A 25,733-nucleotide genomic window follows, 5' to 3' on the forward strand; every position below is an offset into this window, starting at 1 on the left:
AAGATATTTAACATGCCATCCGCTTTAAATTATCAGTCACATCCTCAAAGAAACTTCCAACACTGCTTTCAATATATTTTTCGCATTTTCCGTCGAAAATAATCGGATATTGTTAGGTAATCGACCGGAAGTAAACTGGTGACAATGCGGCTTTAAAGAGGTTCATCTTTATTGAACTAGCATATAACTCATTTTGGGCGTCTCTATTGGACTAGCATGCACTGTTATGCTGCACTAGGATGGAGGTATCACTCCTGGGGAATGTGCCCCACCAATATTTAAAAAAAAATTATAAGGAAATGACCAGTCGTGTGTGGCTGGGCCAACAAAATTTTCTTTATCATGTAGAGTGGTTTCAAAAAAACAGTGAAATACTATTTATTTGATTTAGTCTTAAAACACTGTAATGGCTTTGTTATCTTTTGTTCTGGCTTGACTATTACACTTTAACAATTACATTTTGTTGCACAGGATTTTGAAAACAACTCTATCCTGCCCCCAACCCAATATTTGAAGGCCCATTACATGTTGGAACAGCATTCAGCACATTTTAGAGGACTCTTTTTATTGAACTAGCATTCAACATACAGTATTTCAGAAGTCTCTCTTCTTTTTACTAGCATTCATTACAATATCAAGCTGGTTACAAGGTCCTAAAGGAAGCATAATCAATCCAGGCTCATGTGTTCATCTTCATCATCGTCTTTCTTTGGCTTCTCCTCGGCAGCGGAGGGTGCACGTGAGCTCTCGGCACTAGTGCTCCCAGCAGTGGTGGGGCGTGAGGACGCCTGAAGGGCCTGCACAAACTGGTCCATGTCTGAAACGGACAGTGTTCACAATATCATTAGTATGCTTTATTTTCAGACATAAGAGTGGTTTTCATAAACCTGTGAAAGAAGGTGTACACTGTAATAGTCGAACTGTAGTAGTTAAACCAGCATAAAGAAAACAAGATGTAAGAGTGTATTATTAGTCGACAGCTAAATCACTATCACAAGAGGGTGGGATTCAGATTGGCAGATCCGGGCCTAAAATGATATGGGGATTACGGATTAAAAAAAAAAGATATAGCAGATTGTTGGATTCTCAAAACATAAAGGATCATGGTGTCTATCATGCGCTGAGGATTTGGACTAAAGCAAAACCTTGTGCAGATGGGTGGATTTTCAAAATAAAATGCCTCCCACTCATTCTCTCCCACAAACCAAAAAAATGTTTTTTTTAGACTTTAGCCAATTTTATTGTTCGATCAATTAATGTGTGTTCATTAAAAAAAATAATTGTTCAACATTGAGTGCTCCTAATGCTCTATTGCTCACATTCCCCTAGCTAATCCTTTTAATTCGGCTGGAGGATATCCAGTATTACACGATGGACTTAAAGGATTTCCGACGAAGAGAACACATACCTCCCTGAGCAGCAGCCATCACTACATCTTCACCAAAACCAAACTGGGACATGAGCGGACCAAGTTGGCCTGACTGAAGAGCAGTGCTGAACATCCCAACAGCCTGAAAAAAGACATGACAAGTTTGCTAAATATGTAATATGTAAGGATGTAACGGCACAAAGTATTGACAGTTCTGTTAGAAGTTTAAAATTGACAATATGCTTTGTTTATTAATACTTTAGTGACCTTAATATAAACATTTTAATATTTACACCCCTTTTTCCTTAAAAATTTAATAATACACTGCTGCAATTAAAAAGGTGCCCCTCCAACCCTCTGAAGCCACCACTGCTTTCATCAGCTTCGCTCCCCTGACATACCACAGAGAAGAGAAATTGCTCCTTTCCCCCATTTTCATTCATCTTTATTGTGTTTATGTCTACATTCCCAGTTCTGAACATAACATAATTTTTTTCATCCCCCTTTCTTCTTCCCTGCACAAAATTTACTTTCTTGCTTCCCAATTTACCTTTTTGAGACATCCTATTCACTTTTCTAGGACTGCGAAGACCAGAGACCTTCCCTCCCTCCTTTTTATGTAACTTGTTTTCAAGCAACTCTCTTACCTGGAACTATGGAGACAAGAGGCCACTCCCTCTTTTACCTCTTCTTTCACTTCCCCTTACTTCAAGCAAATCTCTCACCTGATGGAATCTTGGAGACCTGAGGCCTTCCCTACACTATCCTACCTTAAGTCATACCTATCCTATACTTCCAACTACTTCATGCACCTCAAAGGTCTTCCCTTCTCTCCTCCCCTTAGTCGTACCTCTCCTGTTACTTCACCTCCCTTACCTGCTGGAATTGTGGAGACCAGAGAGTGGAGGACACTTCTGATGACACTGGGGGCAGCTCACTACCCGAGGGCAAGAAAGGGGCAAGGCCTTCACGGAACTCAGGGTTATTCAACAAGGGGCCAATGGCTTCAGGTGTCAACACCCTGGACAGATCAACACCTAGGAATAAGATACACCAGCTTTAGACAACAAGATGACAATAGGCTTTAAAGCCGCATTGTCACCAGTCTACTTCCGGTCGAATACGTTACAATATTCGATGATTTTTAACGGAAAACGGGAAAAATATTTCAAAATATTGAAAGCAGTGTGTCTATTGGAAGTTTCTTTGAGGATGTGATTGATAATTTAGAGCGGATGGCCTATTAAATATCTCGGATTTTAATAGATTCTTTTGTCTTTTAACGGTTGAGGTTTCCGTCGGACCTCCAGAAGTAAACTGGTGACAATGCGACTTTAAGCTTGTGTTTTCTTGTGTGCGCCATGAAAGGTGAAACATGTCATACAAAATTCTGGGCTTGCAAATTTGCTAATCACAATTTATTTTTAAAAAAAATACCAATGCAAAATAAGCAAAGTAACATTTTGTCTTCTTGCATTAACTCTTGGCAGATTAATTTGGCAGGATTCTCTGCCTCAAAGACTTATTGTTTACAATAAAAATGTTTGGTTATTCTGTCTCCTGTTCTGAAACTAAGGGCTCTCTTACATCAACATATAAATATAATTGCTATCTTTTAAAAAGAGGTAATTTCCATCATCGTTTTACCAAGGTCCATGATTAAAAGTTGATGCGAGTAATGTGGCTCTTTGTAACAAAACTTTAGAATTATGGCCATGTTCCATTCTGTTAATACTCAACATACTTTCCTGTTGTTGCCCCTGGTCAGGCGTGGCTGTAAAACAAACAATTGCAGTGTTAAATCTCTAGAGTTACTGAATAGGCACCTAGTCTAGGAGAAAAAGAAATGAATAGGCACCTATTCAGGGAAGGGATGACAGGATATACAGTAGCTTACCCTGGATATTTGACAGGATATATAACAGTAGCTTACCCTGGATATTTGACAGGTTATACAGTAACTTTTCCTGGATATTTGACAGGATATATAACAGTAGCTTATCCTGGATATTTGACAGGTTATACAGTAACTTTTCCTGGATATTTGACAGGATATATAACAGTAGCTTACCCTGGATATTTGACAAGATATACAGTAGCTTACCCTGGATATTTGACAGGATATATAACAGTAGCTTACTCTGGATATTTGACAGGATATACAGTAACTTTTCCTGGATATTTGACAGGATATATAACAGTAGCTTACCCTGGATATTTGACAGGATATACAGTAGCTTACCCTGGATATTTGACAGGATATACAGTAGCTTACCCTGGATATTTGACAGGATATTCTGCAGGTCACTCAGCTGCACCACCTGTCGCGGTGGGGGCGTGGCAGGGGGAGGGGCATTAGGCACTGCTGTCGCTGGGCGGATATTTGGAGTCTCTGCCGCAGAAGAGCTCGTTCTGGGCCCTGGAGAGGACTGCACTCGCGTAGGACTGCCAATCAAATTAAACAGTTGAAACTGAAGGAACTTAAATTATACTTTGCTATAACTACTTGCTACATAGCTCATTTCAATATGAGTAGAGAATGCCAACAAAAGTTGTGGTCATCTTGTGCCAAAAATCAAGTCTTATAAACTAAGTTCACGTACTGTAAGGCAAACAAAAGACTTAAACATGACAGTCACAGACCTAGAGAGTACAGCTCAACCAATTGCATATTACAGATGTTAAAATGTGTGAGATTTTGCAATCATAATGAAGGATTTTTAAAAACCTTGCCGCTGGCATTGGGTTTATTTGTTGTTCTGCTGCCAAATCAAATCACTTCAAACAGGGTGCCCCCCCCCCCCCCACCCCAGCTGACCATAATCAGTTTACAGAAGTGAGTCATAACACCACTAGTGGCAAATAAATCATAGAAAATTTTTTTAAAGATATTGAATAAATCATAGGAAAAAAATTATAGATATTGAACTGGGACTTACGTTGGCGAAGCCATTGGAGGTGGGGCGCTACTGTTACCACTCGGCATGCCGCCAAAACCACTCAGCAGTTGCAACAGCTGCTGCTGGTCCATATTACCCAGAAGACCTTGCAGCTGACTTTCACCTGGAAAAGCACATGTTCTTTCCCTCAATATCATGGATTGTTTGTTGTAAAGGAAGGGGGAAGTGGGAGGGGGGAAGTTGAAATCATGTTTCACCAGTTCCCAGCTGATTTTTTTTTTTACCATAATCTACAATGTAGTTCCTTTTAAAAGCTAAACTCCTGTTTCTCATTAAACCATACCTACTTCCCTGCCTTAAGCAGTAGTGAGTGCCAGTTCCTGTTTAAAAATAAAATATTTTGAAGAAAAACCCAGAAATCAATAGAGACAATAAATCATAAATACGTATTCCATCATAGAAAGACATGATAAATTCATATTTGCTTCAGTTGCCTCAGTAAACCAAGGATACTGTACTGCTTCAAATGATCTTGCTGCGATAAACCGCCATGATAAATGCCTGGTAACAAATCTGCCTGTTCTCTGTTAAATCTAGATTTATACCCCTTCAATCTCAGTTGCAAAAACCTGGAATAACACATGAAGGCAGCCTCGTGGTGCCGGCATACCATTTAATCTGCCAAGACTCTTTTTGTATTTTCTTACCCATGCCACCCAGTTGCTCTTCTAGTGCTGCCGCCAGTCCGCTAGACAGGCCCCCGCCACCACTACTTGTTGATCCTGGTGTGGGCGGGTTATTCAGCAAGCTGTTGACTTTGGTGCAGTATTCCTCGTCTTTGTCCGTCTTAGGCTCCTGCATCCAGAAGAAGAACTTGCGTGACGACGACTTGAACTTCAGAATGTAGACACGCCCAGTGGTGCATTGCTTCACACGTTTGTACTCAATGTCATCCGGGAAGATGATCAAGTCCTAAAACAATTAAAGGTAAACTTATCATACATCATACAGTATGTTAAACTCCCCTTAACTGACCCCCTTGTTGAGTGTGATTTTATTAATTACCAAACCAAGTATAAAACAATCAAACAACTGAATTTGCTTAGAATTTCATTGCCATTTTGTTCAGATTTCTTGGATTGAGCAGCAAGGTTCCTATTACTTGTGGTATTTTAGTGTGGTAAGGGGGAATTAGAATTAATGAGTAAAATGTCACATTATCTTAGAAGAAAATGTAAACCCAGATGACAAATTTCAAATGACAAATTTTGGTGTACACACCAGAAATTAAAATTTTCTCCTTTAGCAAATTTATTTTCATATTTATCAAAATACCCTTTTGACTGGCACCATATCATTTTTTTTTTTTTTGTCCTAAACTTTCAAAGCTATATCGAGCTTTCTCATAAGCCAGTGCAATTCAAATTATCCTTTTAATCAACGCGTCTTATACATTTATTTTCTTCTAGAAAAGTGCTTAAATATATAAATTTTAAACGAAATTCACCACTCAATTATAGAGTTCTTTTTTAGACATTGCAAAATCATAAGAAATCCTCTCTGTGAATTTCGTAGTTTCTTATAGTTCTCGTAGATTTTATATCTTAAGTGATCTCGAAAATGTGGGTGATATCGTGACCGGGGCAGAATAATCAACAATAAAACCAATAGATTTAAAATGTACAGTGTCTTGCGATGAAAAACGACAAACTCACATCTTCAACTTTGCCTGAAGTTCTATCTTTCCAACAGAAGTGCATAAGTGAGTCCTCGCTTTGATGAATGTACACCTGTCCTTTGCGTTTATCCGCGGTGACTGTGGTACCCTTCAAGTTCATTTTCCCTGCTCGAAACTCGAGCAAATTCTTAGATGAGGAACGCGCAGTTGGACCGAACAGAGAAGCCGCCATTTTGGAAATGATTCAAAGACGAAAGCATTCAGGTGCGAAATGCATCATGGGGAATGCATGGGATACCTGTGACGCACTCAAGGGCAGTAGGAACGGTGGTTTCTCATGCAACCACTAAATCTTCTTAAAATTTTGCCAGACGACAAAGAAAGCTTAACAAAAAGCTTTAGCTATCAAAAGAAGGCTCACATTTTGAAGAAATATTCTGTGGACTTTGATGGGAAAGTTTATCCGAGAGGCCCCATAATTAATTTATATCTAAACAAAACCCTTGTTTAGATATTAAAACTATTTTACATCATCAGAAGAAAACTAAAGGTGGCTGTCATTTTTTTAATGTACAATCAGTACAGTTTTTTCCCTGCTAGCAGAGGCCTCTTTTCTCTGTATTTCGCTTTTCCTCGTGAACTCCAGCCCAGCGAAATACAGCGAAAAGAGGCCTCTGCTAGCAGGGAATACAATTTTATAAGCCCCTGGTAAAATACAACCACGGCCATTTCGTATGAGCTTTGAGGGAAAGAAATTATCGATTTGGACCAGGCGGGTACCTTTTATATACAGCAGGTTCTTAGGCGCCGGGGGTGGGGGGTAGGTTGAAAGGCATATTTTTTTTTAAATTATAAGGAAATTACCAGTACTTCGATGCCTATTACATCTCTGGTTAAGCATCCTAATAGAAGGGTTCTTATAAAAAAAAATGTGTAAAAAACAATGACAAGCAGTTCCAATTTTGATGATTTGTCTTTTAATACACATCAAACTAAGGGATCATTACAATACAGGACACAGGCATGACTCTTGTACCTTACTTAAAACTAATAAATAATTTGCTATCTTGGAAGACTTACAGCTGAACTGAAAAAACCTGGAAAATCTTCCCCTAATCTGTTAGTCTGCTTTTCTATCCAGTAGAAAAAAAAGGAAATACATCAACACAAGTTTTATTTTGTAACCCTCTCTGAAAACAGATATTTATTTCATAGCCAATACGATGGAGTACAGACATTAAAGCACTTTATTATTGAAGGTATACAACAGCGTATGACGACATGTCCTTGTATCCACAACACCTACGCAGACTTCTTAAATTGTCTGCAGCTTGTCTTTGGTTTTAGGTCGAATTATAATAGAAGAAAAGTAACCAGATTGTAAGAGGTGACAGGCACACAGAAATGTGACTTATTGAACATGGTTAAATAGACAGATAAAAGCTTGATTTAATAGTTCAACTCTATTAGAGTAGGAGTACGTCCCCCCTATATTATATATATTTCCATTCACACAGCATCACATAATCTTGTGGCTTTGCTTTTGTTTTTATGTGATGATAAATTGTGTTAGGCAACATGAATAACATAAACATCCTATTTCTTTTATTTTCACCCTAGGACTTCTTAACCTTGACTGCTTCATTTTTCTCATCCATGGATTCCTCTTCGCTTTCCTCTTCAACTGCCTCTTCCTTTTTCTTGCCAGCTTTGGGTTTCTTACGAGGCTCACGTTTCTTGGAAGACGAGGAAGCTACTTTTTCGCGCCACAGACGGATTTGATAGTAAATGAAGTTCCAGGCCAGCCAAGCTTGCATGAGCAAAACTCCAGCCATGGCAGTAATCCTAGAAACAATATAACAGAGAAACTAAGGAGAGGGCAAATCAATCAGGAGGCTGGGAGAGGGAGGCGGGTACCACACCATGCTCAGCCTGACCCCAACAAAGCAATAAAATTTAGTGAGCAAAATGAAAATTATCGACTGTACATTTTTCTGTTCGCATTATACAATACACAAGGCAGATTTTCATGGAAGAAATCATGCGACAGCAGTTATATTTTGTGTCTTTGCACTGAAACGGTAATGTAGGTTTTTTCCCTTTACAGCTAGTCTAGAGTTGCAATAAATACCTAAGAATATGTTTAGGGTAACTTGACAAAACCCAACTTCTTACCTTATCATTGGGTTGTTGAAGTTTCCAAGATCCACATTCAGACCAGCATTCTCAAGTCGAGGAAGGCCATACCTATAAAATATATAAGGAAGTCAAGGCTCATGCTTTGTTCTGCGGTCTCGAATAGTTCTGTCCCGGAGGAATCTTAGAGTGGTCTTACAAGAATATTACAAGAGTGCTGTATGTTTTGAAGGTGCTGCTTTGCACCTTAACCTTTTCTTTAAAACATTGCTGAATGGTAATTCTCATATACAGACTGCTGATGTATTTGTATAAAAGTTATTTGCAAGAATAAAGACGATAAGAAAACTAAACCTTCTGAAGTCTGTACATAAATACAAAAAGGACCTGTGGTACAATATAGTACAGTAGACAGGAAGGATAGGTAGATGGGGTGCTAAGAAGAAAAAAACACCTCACTCAGCTGTGATGTCTGCTTTAAAAGAAAGAACCACAACAAGCTCATACAGTGGCAAAAGGCAGAACTGCCATAAGATTTTCACAATTGGCATTTGCACTCATCACAACATACTTAAAATTAGTGTACATTGTTATGGAACTTACCAGAAAGTCATAACTGTCAAAGCAATGATAGCGAGCCGAGCGAGAACAAAAAGGAGTGACCACAAGATGAAGCTGAATCAAGAACAAAAACGCTGTCCATGGTTCATGATATATAAAAAATGTGACCATAAACTGAAATATTTCTCAATATTAAGAAGTTTTATTTATATAATCTTCTCTACTTACATGTTGTTGGCAATGTCGTACTTGCCACTAAGCTTCATAAGGCGCATGAAGTGGAAGACAAACTCCACAGCATAGTGGATGGTGAGGCAGCAGAGGGCAACATGAGTAAAGCTGGAGGTTAAAGGAAAACATTAATAAAAGTGGAAAGTACAGTATACATAAGCATAAGACCCTACTGAAGAAAACTCTGAAGGGTGGCAAAATGAGTTTGAGTTACTGTTTTAGGTTTTCAAAGTAACAGGAAAACAAGATACAATTATTACTGGTAATTCAAGGGAAACTTGAAAATGGCAGCTATGTATTTGGAACTCCACAAACTCAAACTTAAAAGTACTACAAATCAGTTCTAGCCTAGTACATAGGTGTTAAGTGCTTCTCACTTGAAAATAAAATAACAAATAGATTTAAGATATTACATTTTTTTGGAAATCAGAAGACAATTAAAGCATGGAAGTCTAAAGTGATACAATTTTCACTAATAAAAGCACTCTGTTTTGAAGTGGCAAAACTTTAAACTTCATCTGCTTTGATTACAGTATTTCTCTGTTTCAAAATGCTATGTAGACCATCTGGTTTTCTACAGCTTGTCTGTGGTTTTTCTAAATTAATGAAATACTGTACAGCACTCACTTCAACATGTAGGCTGCCCAGATGAACAGAAGGTACTCTATGTAGAGCTGGACCTTGGGGAATATCTCATCCTGGAAGCAGAACAGCATTACATTTATTTCTTACCATCACCACCTTCAATGAAACATCTTTTGTCTGAAGACTTACTGTACATTAGGTGTTTATAGACTATTCTGAAGATTTCTGGACAATTCATTGATATTTAATTTGCCAGTTTTGGTGTGATTTATTGTCAATACTCTGGATGGTTTAATATTCCTTGAGAGCTTATTTTTAAGCACCTGAAGTTACCCTTTGCCATAGAGATATACAAAGACTGCTCCATGCAGTAAACAATCATACAGTAAATGTGAGTTAGCGAGGAAATCTCAAGTTGTCACAGTTTGATAGACCACAAGTTGAGATGAAAAGATATTGAGTTGCGCCTGATACTATACTAATAAGCATCTCAAACTTACCTTTTTTGCCTTCATAAAGTACAGCTCAGGTAAGCAGTGCACCCAGTGGGAAATTTGGAGGATAAAATAAAACTTGAGCATAAATCTGAAAAAAAAAACACTAGAATTTAGAATGGGTATATTGTAACAATGGGCAATAATAATAAAACAGTTTCATTAGGAGCATTTTTAAAAACTCAATATTTAGAAAAGCCACTTACGACATCTCATTATGAGGGTATCCTTCCCAGAGCCTGGAAATGTTAGGGAAGAAGTGCTCCTGGAGAACAGTGAAGTAAATATAAAATTAATTTCTTTTGCGATTTTAAACCAGACATATATATATAGGTACAATCAATGTTTCAATCAGAAGTGATAAAAAAAATGCTGGAAAAACATTAAATGATTTGGAGAACAGGAATATAACTAAAATGCATAATGGCAAAGAATTGAAAGCAACATAGCACTCAGCATTCTTATCTATTTACTAAAGTTGAAGACATGTTCTTCTCTTATTTACACAGTAAAACTGTCTCTTTTGTGCTTCAAAGAAGGGCTAATGCTTGAAACATCAGGGAAACTACATTGTTTTCACTGCAGTGTAAAGTAACGCTGCAACCTTTTGTTGACTTACCTTACTAATAAAGAGAAATTTAACTTGCCTGAGGAGGGAGGTAGAAGGGGAGGGAATGCACAGGGGCGGATCTAGCTTTTCGCTAAAGGGGGAGTTTGGCTCAGTGACAAAGGAGGGAGGAGGTATTTTTGTTTGTTTGTTACGTATGGTTTTCTGGCAGCCCAAAGGGGGGTTTAAACCCCCTAAACTCTCCCCCTAGATCCTCTACTGATGCATGACTGTAGCAATGAGAATTTCTTTTTCACCTTCATCATAATGTCTAGCCCCCAGGCTGCAGAGGCAAAGTAGAAAGGAAGGAGCCCTCCTGAATCATTAAACTTGGTATTCTTTGTCTTGGATAAGTGAAGCTTACGAATGACTCTCTGGAAATTAGAACAATGCACAATCTTCTAAGTGTCTGCTGAAACAAAGACCTGTAATTAAGAGATAAAAATTGACTGGGGTTTCACACTTCCTTGGTAATGTAGTGCATTTATATCTACAAATCAGTGCAATGCACCCGTGTAGCAAAAGCACAAAATGGATAGGTGTCAAACTTTTGGTACTGTAGTAAGTCGCCTTAAGAATAGTCTGGAATTTGTTGAACATGAAAAATGTCCTAAGCTGGATACAGAACAGTATGGTGTTAAAAAGTGGTGACTTACATCAAGGATGTACTCCTGGATAATGGCATGCACGACAATCCAGGCCATACTATAAAAGAATATGGTACAGAAGTCTTTGGGCCCATTAGTATAAGAAGTCACTACTGCATCAGTTCCTGGAAAAACAGACAAGCAATAAGTTAAAGGATGTCGATCAGCCACTTATCTGTTATTGTTTGCACTTATTGTTACAACACAGTTATTGTTTACACCATAGTTTATTCTATAGTCTTAGCAATAGAATGGAGACATTTTTATTGTTTAATTCAACTGAATTTTGATTGCTACAGAAATTTTTAAAATCTTGTTTACAATCTTGTATTGCATTGGTTATTTGTGGCAGTAAAAGATTTGACACAAAATCCAGACTTATTGTACAAGTATGAAATGGTATGAACAGCAGTTTAGTATATAGTATAACGATTCTGGATTTACAAAACATAAACAGAACCCCTATAATCTTAGGTTAAGAATCAATCACACTCTAACAATAAAAGAATTTACATAACACAAGGAATAAAACTTAAAGATAAGCTAGATTTGTTGACTTTTTAAAACAGAGTTTCTCAGTAGACTCAACAAAAAAAACTAAATAATGATGTTTGTGGCAAGATTATTGTGTTATCGCCTTGAGAAGAAAGTCATAGAAAAAGCATGGGGAAACTAGGTACACAAAAGCAGAGAAAATGCATTGTTTGATTTGAGTTTTTGTTGGAAAATACATCACCACACTGCTAAATCAGGATTTTCTTTTTGAGATCAATTGGAAGGATTGGACAAGAATTAAAGAGAATACTTGCTATTATATTGTTAGAAATTCAGAACAGTTTAGACTATATTGTTTATTATTGTTACTAGAATATTAAAATTGCCTTAAATATGCAATTTTGTATTTTAAATAGTTCAAGATATAAAAGAAATCTAGTACATATAGCTTACTCTTAAACGAATCGAATGATAAAAGCAATATTAAAGTCAGTATTCACTCAAAATTCTCCCTGGGAAAAATTCTATTGTCTCCATTGCCGAGAGCCAATAGCGTAAGACCACGAATATTTACTGAAAACTTGTATTACAGAGAATATTAGTATTTTTGCCGCCATTCGAGCTAATTCAGGATTATTTTTAGAGGGAAATTGGCAACTTTTTAATGATGCATCACAAGAAAAAATAATTAAAGTGTTTTTTCCTGAAGATACCATTTTACGGTTATTTGCAATAAACTTATACTTTCTCACGTGTGACAAAAAATACTGTTTTCATAGAGCTTCGATGTATCAAACAAAAAAAATTTAAAAAAACTTACCGTTCAGATTTCTTGAGACATTATGCTGAGGTGCTATAAAAACAGCAGCAACTTTGGACGTTACCTAAAGTAAAAGAACACAGTGCTTTTCTTTAAACCTACACGATCACATCAATTTCGTTGTTTGTCAAAGACGCTATGATGAATTTATCCATAATGGCCGAATTTTCATCCCGATTTTTACCTGAAACATCAGACCGATCATAAAGACCATGCAGACACAGGAAACGATGTCTCCATGATTTGTTATGATGAACTCGTGGCTAAAAACCGGCGCATTTTTGTTCTTGTTTCGGCGCCCCGGCATCTTGCTCGTTTGAAAAGAACGTTCGGATGAAAAGAATCTGGGCCAAGATCCCCGCGGTAAGCCTCGATCTGGCGATTTCCCAGGAACGCCTTTCAGTTATCTTGCTTTGAAAGAAGTAAGAGAATAACTACAAATAAGGCGATGACAAAAATATATAAGAACTTTTGATGAAACACGCCCGTACCCAAGATTGACTGAAGAAAGGAAGGATATCCTTCAATGAAATCCTTGAGAGAACTTTCAATAATTTTTTTTCGCCCCCCCCTCCCCTCCCCCAAAGGACTCTGTGAAAGGGGGATAGCCTAGTGTAGCGGGGAATGAAAAAGGATGGTTTACCAGCACTACCTGTGCGATAAAAGAATCAAACTAAAGCCCTGTTTAATTACAATTTATTCACTTTTTCCATTTTTTTCAATAACTACAAAGCTTCACCATAACCGCAGTAAGAGACTCGGAGATCATTGTCCATAAAACCAGAGCGAGGCAGAAACTTTTATCTGGATTTGTTCTTTTCCGAGCGCGTTTTATAATTGCTGTGCGCAACGCAAAAGGCTTACATGAAAACACATTGCTTGGTCTAGCCATGCTGTTTTCTAACAACAGGTTGATGGTGCTGTGAAGAGTTTCACCAATATATTGGTGCTATTTGACTCCGCGGGATTTACATTTTCCGTACAATCTCTTCGATATTTGCTTCTACTATAAGGATAATTTCACTCCAAAATGATATGTAATATCTTCATAGTGTTGAATAAAGAACGTATTTCTACCTAAATCGGCTGTATTTTCACTCCTTTGACGAGCTCTGGCGAGCTTTGTAACCACCGCCGCCGCCGCCCGGTAAATGAGTAACCCCCAGCGACGTATTTTTAATGCTTCATTAAACACTAACAAGACATTAGACATTTTTTAAAGTAAAATTGTCCTATAGCCCGTGTTTTACTTCAAGGAGTGCGCGCACAGGGTTATGGGACTTGTACATGCAACTCGCGGTGACTCATGGGAAGGTTATTCGCCGCTCGTTCAACGCCATATTAGGTCACACCAAGGGTACTGTGGAGTCGTCTTCGAGGTGGTGGTCCTCGTGGACCTCTCCGTGCGTCTGAAATATGGAAAATAAAATATTAGAAGGTGGTCGGTTTTGTTGAGTTTCAGATGAGCAGTTTTTTATCCGCGATAAGGCGTTCGTAGTTTGTTTTGCTAGCCTTTTGTATGGCCGCGCGAGAAACTGGGACAAAGTGTGAGGGGCGCCACAAGCGAGGTCAAGGCGGGCGGGAAACTTCGCCCAGGGCGCACCTCACACTTGCCCCAGTATTCGCGAATGCACAAAATGCTCTGAAACTCAACAAAACTAACGCCCTCAGTGTTGCGTGACTGCGAAAAGCCGGCGGCAAAGGAGACTAAGCAAAGCCGCGAGCTACGCAGGCTATCAGAATGGTGCCATCAAATGTTGACTTAACTGGTAAGCGAGACCAAGGGCGAGGAAATGCAACTGACTGATTTTCTCGCGCTTGTGTCGAGCTAGATTCTTACATTTGTTTCGCTTGCGTTTTATCCCTGCTAAACAACGGAATTCATCATTCACCAAAGGGCGATTTTAGCTGTGCCAAATCGCCAGCCAGAGTTCTCAAAATATTAAAGAACCCAGTAAGACTTCAATCTAGCGAAATCGCTTTGTTTTTTGTACTCACGGCGTCTTCTGTATTATCTGGTGAGGGCTGTGGTTCTGGTCTGCCTCTACCGGCCTGTAATAAGAAAGGTCAAGTAAATGTCTCGCCATACGACCCCCAAACTATCAAATAAATTTGAAAGACTAGAAAGCTACCTCGCACATACCATGTTATTGGTAATCCTATGTCCGTTGTCCGTGGAGGGGGGACTGGGTATGGCTTCCGGGTGCTCATTAGGTACTACGGTAGTTAGGTAGGTGGCAGAGGGATCGTCCGAGGATTGGCAGTACATGATTTGCCCGGCCTGGCAGTTGATAAGAAATATGATATTAGTGGTTGATAATTGTGATATTCGACCTTACGTTTTTCCAATTGTACGGCCCAAGGTCATGATGCGTACTAAATTCTGATCTTTGTGAGGGGGTTGGGGCACACTTGGTTTCATAAAAAAAGAATTTGCGCTCATTATGTGTTGGAAATTAGAGGGATAATAACTAGATGCTACGCAAAATTTTTCGTTAGGTCGCCATCATCACCTATTGCAATCTTTCATTTTCATCACCATCATCAACATCGCTATTCCTATATTCAACTCCTACCACCATCATCATCATTGTTATCGCACCCCCAACCAACCAGCCCACCACCAAATAACACCACCAGCATCATCAGCATCATATCATCATCATCGTCGTCGTCGTCGCAATCCAACACCATTACCAATCATTGTGCCCCATTACCATTGCCACCATTGTCAACATTATTGTCATCGCACAGCCAACCAACACAATCATCACCAACGCATCACAATCACCATTGCATCGTCGTCGTTGCACCTCAATCACCATTACCAACACCATCACCTTGGTCATTATTATCATCACATCATATCATTATTATAATCGTCGTTATCACCACCATAACCTGCCAACATACAAACAAACCTACCATGGGAGACTGGGGCGAACAGCAGTCACAATACACGTTGCCTTGACAACAGCACACTGCCCCCCATGCCCCCACCATGATCTCGAGTATCGCCAAGATGGCGATCAGGTAGCATACGACAAGCTTAGTGGTGCACGCGGCGGAAGTGAACACGTGATCGCGCAAGATCCTGTTGGTGTGGTTACGAAGCATCAGGTTGCCATGGTAATATGAATCTTCTGAGCTGTTGCTAGGGGCGGTGAAATGAAGGTGATGGCTTTCCCAAAATTTAGGATCGCAGAGTATTTCCCATCTATAAGAGGAAGATCATTGAGTCGAGGGAATAAAATGGATTTTTTTAACGTGTATGTTTCGCCAGCATCAGTCTGCGTTGCTTGTGAAATCCCGCTTAATTACCTGTCCACACAGACAAAGGGAATACAATGCGAACTACGTTGTGTGACCTCCATCATAGTGAGGCTTTGTATGTAGACCAGGTCCGACTTGCGTGACGATGTTGTTTTGATTTCTTTTGAATATTCAAAACTCTCATCATTTTTAAGTATACAATTTTCCCTATATTACTTGATATTTTATGAATATAATTGAGCTGTTTTGGTTGTATGATGGGTTCAAATTCATCGAGATTCAAGCGGATTTACAAATTCATTACTGAGATGAGCATTTCATTTGTATACGGTTTCATTCTCTACGAAGCTACGCGTCACGCAGGTCGGGTCGGGTCGACGGGCTTTAAGATCTTCATATGAGGGACTCTCTCAAAAGTACAGATTTTTTTTGCCAGCCAAACTTTGTCAATGGCTCCTCCATAAGTGGAGGCGTCTGTTTATAAAACGGACGCTGCCACTTTTGCTCGGTTCATACAGATTGACATTTAAGGTTTCATTCCATTTAGTCATTTTCAAAATTCTCTATAAGTAAGTCAAAGATGATGATAATATTTATACAAAGACACTTGTAATTCGTAATTTTTTTCGATTGGTCAAGGGTCCATGTGTTAAAGGACACACGTACGTAAGGCGCAAACATGCGCGCGCTTACCAAAACTAGATGATAACTAAAAAAAACATTTTACGTGTTTTATAAAGCAAATAGATCTTATTATTTTGGTTGTCTTTCCTCTAATTGGTGCACAAGAGACTTCACAGCGTGTCTTTTTGGTTCATGACACGCTGTGAAGTCTACTAGACGTTAAAGTATAACATCTTAGAAGACCACTCACCTGTCAGCGTTAAAGTAGGCACTGCCCCAATAAAATAACGCTAAGATGGCGCCGAACAAAGCCGAGGTTATAGAGAAGCCCAAATACGTGCTTAACTGTAGAATATAAACATTACACACGAAATCAGCTGACAGAATCTCATATAGAATTGACTAATGTGGTGGTGATAATGGCTACGACGATAATGGTTATGATGGCGATGAAGACCTTGATAAAGATGAATGTAGGCAATTGTACTGATCATATGATCAGTAGTACAATTTCATATTGCAATTTTCCATACGAAGAAAACGTTATCGTTTTGGGTGTCTGGTAGCGAGGAACCTTCTCTATTGACTAAGGATGATCAAAGTTACTGTTTTTCTCTTCTGATTATTCTCCAAACGGAAGCACCTGCGGTACGGCAACCTTAAAATGACAAGAATCATGCAGTCTTTTGCAGGTATCCAGGAATTGTTGATGGGGTCGTATGCAGTCGTAGGTATCACATGAAAAGAAAGACGCTTTCAATACGAAAATACCAATTCTTTTGTTGGCAAAGAGGTGAGGGGATGGGCGCTCACCCTGTTTGCTCATTATTGTTATGAGCATCTCACGTACCTTACATCTGTCTAATGTTTCACGCCGTTTCGTGGCGTAAAATCCAAATAAACCAGTTCCTAGAATCTGCGAAAGAAACCAACCATTCATGTATATATTTTGCGACTGATAATCCAAAAATGAAGCCAGTTCCTAGAATCTTAAAAAATAAGGTTGTTGATATATATTTTACGTCTCATGAAGTGATGAACTAAAACGTCAATGGCCCGTCATGAGTACACCCCGTTGAACAGTGTGTACAAGAAGAGGAAGAATGCGAGTATACAGGATGGGAGTGCACAGTCATAGGAATCATATGGAAAAAGGAGAGTATTTGACAATCCCTTAATAAAAAATAGCCAATTTTTGCAGGTCATTGTGGAGGGGGGGGGGGGGGGGGGGTGGGGTGCACACCTGCAGTTATGCATTAAATTTCTAAATAACATTCATGGTTTGAAGAAAGAGCTTTGCCGGTGGCCTGCGGCTATTCATGAAAGGGTAGCATTATTATTCAGATGCTTTCCTTCAACTCTGATAAAAATTAAACAGTGACTAGGATTAGGGCTAGAGATAGAAAGATGAACAGTGATAGGGTCCATTCATTTGTCAGAACACAAGCTGCACCCGGCGTGATAATGATTTCCAACCCAGATTCGCTATATGTTTCCCTTATTTTCGTCTAAAAATACGTTCTTAGGGTCGCTTGCTCGCGTGCTATGCATATTGGGCACCTAGTGCCAAACAGAAACGCGACGATGTATGATAAATACGAACATTATTGGCTAAAGCTTGCATTATGGCTGTTATGGCCCCTTAAAATATATGGACTGGTGATGCGTGTCAAATTATTCACGTTGTCATTCGCATTGTTTTACATGGGAGTATAATATAAACATTTTACGTTTGTGTGTTAAATATTACTGTGGTATTCGTTTTACATTCTGTTAAAAACAAATAATTGCGCTTTGAATTTTTTGTAGAATACGAGACAACTATGAATCGATGAAAGCACGCCTACAAGTAAATCATGATTTTTATGTAAATATTTCGAATAGTAAGAATACATTTCTAGTTAAAATACGTTATTGGTAAGTGATTATATTTCATCGATTCCCACTTTCCAGTGTAAAGTGGCACGACTTCGATTATTAGTTTATTGTCACAGCAATCTTCTTTTAAATAATCCTTTTCTTTTGAGTAAACATTTTAAAATGACATGGTTTTGCATTTAGGCAAGTCACTTGCGTAGAATATGCGAAGCTGCTAATTTCAGGAGTGGGTAATACAAACAACACTTTGTCCATGTATAACCGTATAGCAAGAAACCAAAAAATTGTCTTTTTATATTTATATCGACAATATCATAAGATCGAGATTATTTCCCATAGACCCTATATATTTCACTATTTGAACTGGTATTCAGAGACCTTTATACAGCGAGTATCGTTCTATCGAGTATCGTTTTATCGAGGTTTCACTGTATTTTAATGATGTTGTATGTTTAAAATAGTATAACTTACCCACATTCCCATCCAAACTGGAAGAACAGCCTTAGAACCAACTGACCACGGGTTCCAAAAGATCGCTCTTTCAATCACACCGAAAGTGAAAAATAAAAATCCAAGCGCCATCTGAGAGAACGCCGAAAGACGCGAGTACTTGTAGCTAAAGGCCATTTCTTCCACCCTTGCAAATTAGCTGGAAAGCCTTAGAAATGAATAACGGATGATTGTCAAAGACCCGTAGACGCTTTATGCCTATTATTCGAACCGTTTTTCTGCATTTCTGAGAAGTATCCTTTGATGCATTCATTATAGGCCGCCACAGGGATACCACAATATGGTTACCTATCATTAAAACTAGGGAGGGAGGGGGGTGGGGGGGTGGGAGTGCAGCATGTGGACAGAATACGGTACAGTGGAACCCCGTTCTAAAGACAACTGCCTGATTTCTTGGAATTTATTTTCCCAACTGCATCCTCAATAATGGGGTTTCTTTCACAATGGTGTCCTCATTAATAGGGGTTTTCCCCTAACGGCGTCCTCTTTAACGAAGTTCTAATTCCATAGTGTCTTCTTTAACTTGGATATTCTCCCAACGGTGTCCTTATTAACGGGATTCTAGTCGGTTCTAGTCCCATTGACGCACTATCTAAACTGGGTTTTTTTTATACTCGAAACGAATCATCGTTGAGCGATTTCAGAAATTCAACTTGTTCGTTCAGGGCAACGCTGCTCTATCTCAACGTAGCAAATGGGTCAAATATTTATGCTTCCCTACCCTGCGAAGCTATGACTTTTAGTTGTACCTGCTATCTAAAAAGTCGTCACCTTGTGTACATAGAAAAGATATCTATGAAAACCGACCTCGAACCGAAACCCGGGAGGAACAAGGCGCCGCAGCGGGAGTGGGCGAGAGAGAAGAAAAATGTCAACCCATGAAGTTCTACAAGGGATTGCAACAATTAAGGAAGATAGGACACTCCATGAAGTTCTACAAGGGATGGCAACAATAAGGGAGATAGGACAATCCATGAAGTTCTACAAGGGATGGCAACAATAAGCAGGAAGATAGGACAACCCATGAAGTTTTACAAGGGATAGCAACAATAAGCAGGGAGATAGGACAATCCATGAAGTTTTACAAGGGATGGCAACAATAAGAGAGATAGGGAAATCCATGAATTTCTACAAGTGATGGCAACAATAAGGAAAATAGGGAAATCCATGAATTTCTACAAGTGATGGCAACAATAAAAGTAAAAAACACATATGAGATGGAAGATAGTGTCATAGACACTCATAGTGAAGATAGACATTCCTTATTGCCTATTTGTTTTATTTTGCTTTGTTTTACATTATTTCTTTAAAAAACCTTTTCCCTGGTACATACACCATTCTGAACTATGAAACTAAATTATAACACGCTATTTGGGCGTGCGCGTGCGCGTGGGCGGTGTTGTGTTTTTCGAGCCAGTTCTCTCCTATCTTTGTGTTTGTTTATACCTTTATACCTTTTTTATATACAAATTCTAGCATTTTCTTTTCCTAAAACAATCTTCCTTAAATATATATACATGCAGGTTTGATCAGCTAAAATTATTTTTTTTTCTTGCATTGAATTGCATATTTCTGAATAAGACTATTTATATATGTTTTTTTAAAACCTTTACATTCTTGATTGCTTGTAACATTTTAAACATTTGATGAGAACTAGGCAAAATATCCTGAAAACTACTCGGAAACTACAATAATAAAATAGGTGAAAAGATAGAAACGTGTACTTGTAGTAAAATAGAGGGCCATTGGTCAGTGTAAAAAAATAACATTCGACGTAGCTAGCACGTGGTAGGGGAACAGCTGCCCCCGTACGAGAGCAGGAATTTAAAAAAGACATATGAAAAAATAGCTTCTGCCCCCATAGCAAATAAGATAACTATCTTAGGGTTGCCCCTAACCTAAACGAAGTTTTCTAGCTACGCCCTAGTGTATATCTTTCTCGCATCAAAAAATTAGTTCTTCCATCCAGTATCAGAAATGTTGTAATAGTCATTGGCTACTAGCGCTGCAGACTTATACAAAATGCTCCGTAAATAGTGCTGCTGAGCCAGGAATCGAAGTTCCAATGTATCATAAAAGTTACCGATGGAAGCTGGCTGAAATGCTGATGGCGAGGGCAAAGGCGTGATGAGAGTGCTGCTCACAGAGGTATAGGTACTCACCGGCGGATGGCTCCCTCGGTCCCCTCCCGCACTATGATCTTCAAGTTCAAGCATAAGGCCCATTTACTGCTTGGGACCTTTGAGATGATCCCCTTGGCGTAGGAATGGCGTAAAGCTCTGCTCATGATCTTGTAGGTCATCTTCTGCTTGCCTGTTTGATCGCCCCATTTTCTCGCTACTGCCTCAGGACCCAGGAGCTTAAATTCTCCTGGTTGACCATTGGTCCAGCTTATGATCTGTGAGTTCTCAGGGCTGCTCAGTAGGTCCAGCAAAAACTGACAGAGCCTATATCCTGTTAAAAAAAAAACACAGGCCTCGAAATATTGGGGGCACGATACAGAAATATATAGCAAAAATTGGGGAGGCTCAGCCACGCCTCTACTGGTCATTTCCGTATCATTTTCTCAAATATTAGGGGGGGGGGGGCATGCCAAGTGGCCCATCCCCCCTGCTACGGCCCTGCTGGAATAGGTTAAGGGGAAGGTAATTCGTAACAGAAATTTGACTTCGTTAAACGAAGTATGACTGAACACAGTCAGCAAATATGGCATATAAGATCAAGATTATTTGTGCAAGTATAATTTTGTAAAGAAAAGATTTAATGGAATATCAGAAAAAGGCACATAGTTCGCGTAGCATGAGCGGATAACCTATAACGTTATTCTTGTATATAAGGAAAAGACACATTTTTCCAAGTGGCATGAATGGAATCGCTTGAAATTATTCGTGGAAGGGCAACCTTTTTTCCTGTGACATGAATTTAATAGTTGTAAGTAATAGGCACATTTTGTTGCCGAGTCATGAAATAGCCTATAAGATTATTCGTGTAAGGAAAAGGCCGCTTTTCCATAAATGATGGAATAGCTTAAAGTGCATCTGAATGAATCAAGCAACATCATTCAAACCGGTTTATTTATTAATATTTAACATCTCCTATACTAGTTGAATGATTATTACCCAAAAAATATTTTTTGCAGCCAATTCCAAATATTCTATAGGCTTTCAAAAAGTGGCCATCTTGAAACACTTACTAGACCAGTCCCCTCACGTCAATGCTTGAATTGGCGCGAAAGTATCACCAAATAAGGAGACCTTTGAGAAGCAGAAGATTTTGTTGTGCGAGAATAACCATAATAGAAATCACTATATTTCATACGTTGTCTTTGAAAATGAAAACCTTAAAATCTAAAGATAATTTGCAGAGTGTTGGGTCGACTTATTTGAGTGGTATAAACTAGAAATTGGGATCTTTAGAGGGGTTTTCCCATGAAGTTTACAATGCAACATGGCGCCATCGCTGCGATGCGAAAATATTACTCCTTGTACAAAATGGGGGCTACCTCGCTCAAACCTGGGTCCTTTAGGTATTTGAATGGACAACATCTTATTTGAATGTCATGTAACACTGACAACGAAATTGAATTTTAAAGGACCCACGTTTTAGACAGATACAATTATAAATACTTAGCAATGATTTCACAGGACGCAATTGAACGTGACGTTCTCGATGACACTCACAGCTTAACTTACTTAGTTTTATGTATTTTTCAACTGTTTAGTTTTTGTGTAGTAATTTCTTTATGAAAAGAGGTTATCCCCTTTGTCATGACAACTCACAAGCGCTTTTAAATTCACGCATTTTCCCGAGCGCGAGCTTACAGAGAACATAGAATAAAATGCAACGCCAACTTTCGCGCCACGTGCCCGCGATCAATTTCTCGGTCAGCGACAAAGGTGTTTTACAGACTGGCCTATTCAAAGGGCTGTAGAAAATCGGGATTTGTACAAAAATTTTTTTTTGAGTAATAGCATTTCTACTGACATAGGTGATATCAGATATCGATTAATGAACCGGTTTGGAGGAAGCTGCTTTGATTCCTTCAGATGCACTTAAACACATTGACCCCTCAACCGGCCTGTACCGGCTTTGTACCCACAACACAAAAAATTCATAAATGCAAAATAAACACAACAAGATGAAGATACTCAGGCATCAGTCTAAGGGATAAATGGTCTTGCAGATATGCATCCAACCAAGGTGTTGGCATCTATTCTTAAGCCAAATAATAGCACAGGTTCTTTGACAAATCTCAAATCGAACAAGGAGAGAAAAGCAGAATCACCCCTCTCAATAAAACGCTCAAAATACCACAAAAGGGAGAGAGATCAGCAAACACAGCTCAAGACACAAATAGATACCTTTATTCTGATCCTCCAGGTACATTTCCATGGCCTCAAAACACAATGTCCACTCCTTGAAGGGTTGTACAACCACGAAGATGTCTTTACGTATTGCAAAGCATTCTGGGAGATCCAGGGGAAAATTCACGAGGGGAGGGCCAGTCAACACTCCTCTCCCCAAAGTCAGATAGTTTTTTATAAGTCTTTTCACCCCGAAGCCAAACATATCAATTCCAGGTCATACAGACCCAGAATAGCAGTGTAAACAATTTTGGAATCAATTTTGTTTCAGAAAAGACAGCATTTAGGAGAGCTGTGGTGATTCATTAGAAAATTATTTTCTCATCCAGGCAAAGCCAAACAAGAAAAAAATCATCATGAATCCACCTTTGCTTGCAAATATCCATAAGCAAAGCACTCAATTATGCCCCAAAAGACTTCATGATGTCCTGAGACACTCTCCTAATATGCTCATAGCTGTATTTTTGGTGAAAAATACAAGCAACCATCAACTTGTGCTCGCTTCAGCACAACGACGAGGGATTAAAAGTGGGGACCGCAAAGCACTGTTGGAAAGCTTGGATACCGCTGACTAGGTGCAGCTGTGTTTGACTTTGACGGGCTGTATAAAACTCAGAATAGGGGGGGAGGTATCTGTTTTCAGTCTGTTTTTTGTAAATTCAGCTCAAAAAAAGCCAGGAGTCAATGGGTTAATTAAAGGAAGAGACTAAACGTTTTGTTCCCGTGTCATGAATGGAATAGCTTAATTATGTGTAAGAGAGACTATTCTGTTCCCGTGTCATAGACGGAATAGCTTGGATTATTCGTGTAAGGAAATTACTGCTTTGTCCTGTTTAGAGGCACATTTTATTCATGTGCCATGAATGGAATAGCTTAGGATTTTACTTGTACGAAAAAGGCACATCTTTGTCTGGCCGTGCCATGTATGATATGGCAAGTAAAAGCGTAAGACTGATTGGTGATTTAAAAAACGTAAAAGTCATACATATTTTGTGGGAATTAATAATTTTTCAGGACACATTTGGCGAAAATCCAATTTCAAACTTCCCTACCTTTCTGCTTCATATTAGCGTATTTTTTGGACGGATTAAAAAGCGACTTGTTGAGAAGGAGTACTGGTGGAAAAGTAAATGGTACGACTGGCAGCCCGAAAGGCTCACTATATACTACTTGTATCGATAGAAAAATTTCAATCATTGTTCGGTGGGCAATTGTATGATATATATCGTAAAATGAACTCGGATCATGTAAATAAATAAAGTTTGTTATTTTCTTGTGAACCGATCTGTGGTTTGTTTGTTTGTTTGGTATCCAAGGATACCTACGTCAGTATCACGCATCAAATGGGCATCTTCCACCATGATTTATAGTAAATTCTGTATCAGTCGTTTATCTCATATATCGTATATTAGCCAGTAGATATGAAATTATTCGAGGACTTTAGAACGAATTTTGTTTAAATTCACAAAATGATCTCGTCGATACTTTTCTTGTTCGGCAGCTATCGGACTCGTATAGAATAACCTAGGAACCGGAATAAATATTGCCTCGTTATTCTGATATCCTGTGTCACTCCCCAAGCAGCAGCAAACACAAAACAACATCAGGTAGAATGTTATATTTCGACTATCAGTGTAAGAAATTTGTGATCTTTTTTAAGACATGGTCCATTCTTAGCGTGTATATATCCAGTTCTGGAAGCACAAATAGTTTACAAATTTGTGATCTGTGTAACTTATTATAAGGGACCGATCAATTGATCATTAACCCAATCATCCGAATTTGCCAAATTGTTATTTGGAATAGCACTGTGCCTTCTAGCCGAAGATTGCAATATTTTTTTTTTTGAGATTATGGCCGGATCTATATCTATTTATTTTTATCTATAACTCATTTTTTTTCTCTTGAGTGCGATGATAGACCAGTTGGATAGACCAAATCACACGTTAATCCTTTCAATGTGATGATAGACCAATTGGATAGACCAAATCACACGTTAATCCTTTTAATGTGATGATAGACCAATTGGATAGACCAAATCTAGCGTCAATCCTTTTAATGTGATGATAGACCAATTGGATAGACCAAATCACACGTCAATCCTTTTAATGTGATGACAGGCCAATTGGATAGACCAAATCACACGTCAATCCTTTTCTCTTGAGTGCGATGATAGGCCAATTGGATAGACCAAATCACACGTTAATCCTTTTCTCTTGAGTGCGATGATAGGCCAATTGGATAGACCAAATCACACGTCAATCCTTTTCTCCTGAGTGCGATGACAGGCCAATTGGATAGACCAAATCACACGTCAATCCTTTTCTCCTGAGTGCGATGACAGGCCAATCGGATAGACCAAATCACACGTTAATCCTTTTAATGTGATGATAGACCAATTGGATAGACCAAATCACACGTCATTCCTTTTCTCTTGAGTGCGATGATAGGCCAATTGGATAGACCAAATCACACGTCAATCCTTTTCTCCTGAGTGTGATGATAGGCCAATTGGATAGACCAAATCACACGTCAATCCTTTTCTCCTGAGTGTGATGACA

The 25,733-nt window shown here is 38.8% G+C and overlaps 3 protein-coding genes across 3 annotated transcripts; all 3 read right to left on the minus strand.

Moving 5' to 3' along the window:
• Positions 1 to 548: 548 nt before the first annotated feature.
• Positions 549 to 6,199, minus strand: LOC5511777 (proteasomal ubiquitin receptor ADRM1). The gene is made up of 8 exons (XM_032381145.2): positions 5,985 to 6,199; positions 4,977 to 5,241; positions 4,309 to 4,432; positions 3,645 to 3,814; positions 3,114 to 3,143; positions 2,246 to 2,406; positions 1,409 to 1,511; positions 549 to 817 (listed from the first exon to the last, which is right to left on the minus strand). The coding sequence occupies exons 1-8, from the start codon at positions 6,177 to 6,179 to the stop codon at positions 669 to 671; spliced, it is 1,197 nt and encodes a 398-aa protein (XP_032237036.1). The 5' UTR covers positions 6,180 to 6,199; the 3' UTR covers positions 549 to 668.
• Positions 6,200 to 6,907: 708 nt separating this feature from the next.
• Positions 6,908 to 12,869, minus strand: LOC5511783 (translocating chain-associated membrane protein 1). Its single transcript, XM_001632113.3, has 11 exons — positions 12,708 to 12,869; positions 12,524 to 12,587; positions 11,218 to 11,333; positions 10,819 to 10,935; positions 10,161 to 10,219; positions 9,961 to 10,045; positions 9,503 to 9,573; positions 8,873 to 8,983; positions 8,687 to 8,758; positions 8,123 to 8,194; positions 6,908 to 7,792 (listed from the first exon to the last, which is right to left on the minus strand). The coding sequence occupies exons 1-11, from the start codon at positions 12,828 to 12,830 to the stop codon at positions 7,564 to 7,566; spliced, it is 1,119 nt and encodes a 372-aa protein (XP_001632163.2). The 5' UTR covers positions 12,831 to 12,869; the 3' UTR covers positions 6,908 to 7,563.
• Positions 12,870 to 13,203: 334 nt separating this feature from the next.
• On the minus strand, positions 13,204 to 19,058 carry LOC116617933. Its single transcript, XM_048734592.1, has 7 exons — positions 18,770 to 19,058; positions 17,271 to 17,336; positions 16,671 to 16,765; positions 15,449 to 15,740; positions 14,667 to 14,804; positions 14,522 to 14,575; positions 13,204 to 13,932 (listed from the first exon to the last, which is right to left on the minus strand). The coding sequence occupies exons 1-7, from the start codon at positions 18,923 to 18,925 to the stop codon at positions 13,870 to 13,872; spliced, it is 864 nt and encodes a 287-aa protein (XP_048590549.1). The 5' UTR covers positions 18,926 to 19,058; the 3' UTR covers positions 13,204 to 13,869.
• Positions 19,059 to 25,733: the final 6,675 nt, after the last annotated feature.

Source organism: Nematostella vectensis, chromosome 11, assembly GCF_932526225.1.
Source record: "Nematostella vectensis chromosome 11, jaNemVect1.1, whole genome shotgun sequence".
NCBI lineage: Eukaryota > Metazoa > Cnidaria > Anthozoa > Actiniaria > Edwardsiidae > Nematostella > Nematostella vectensis.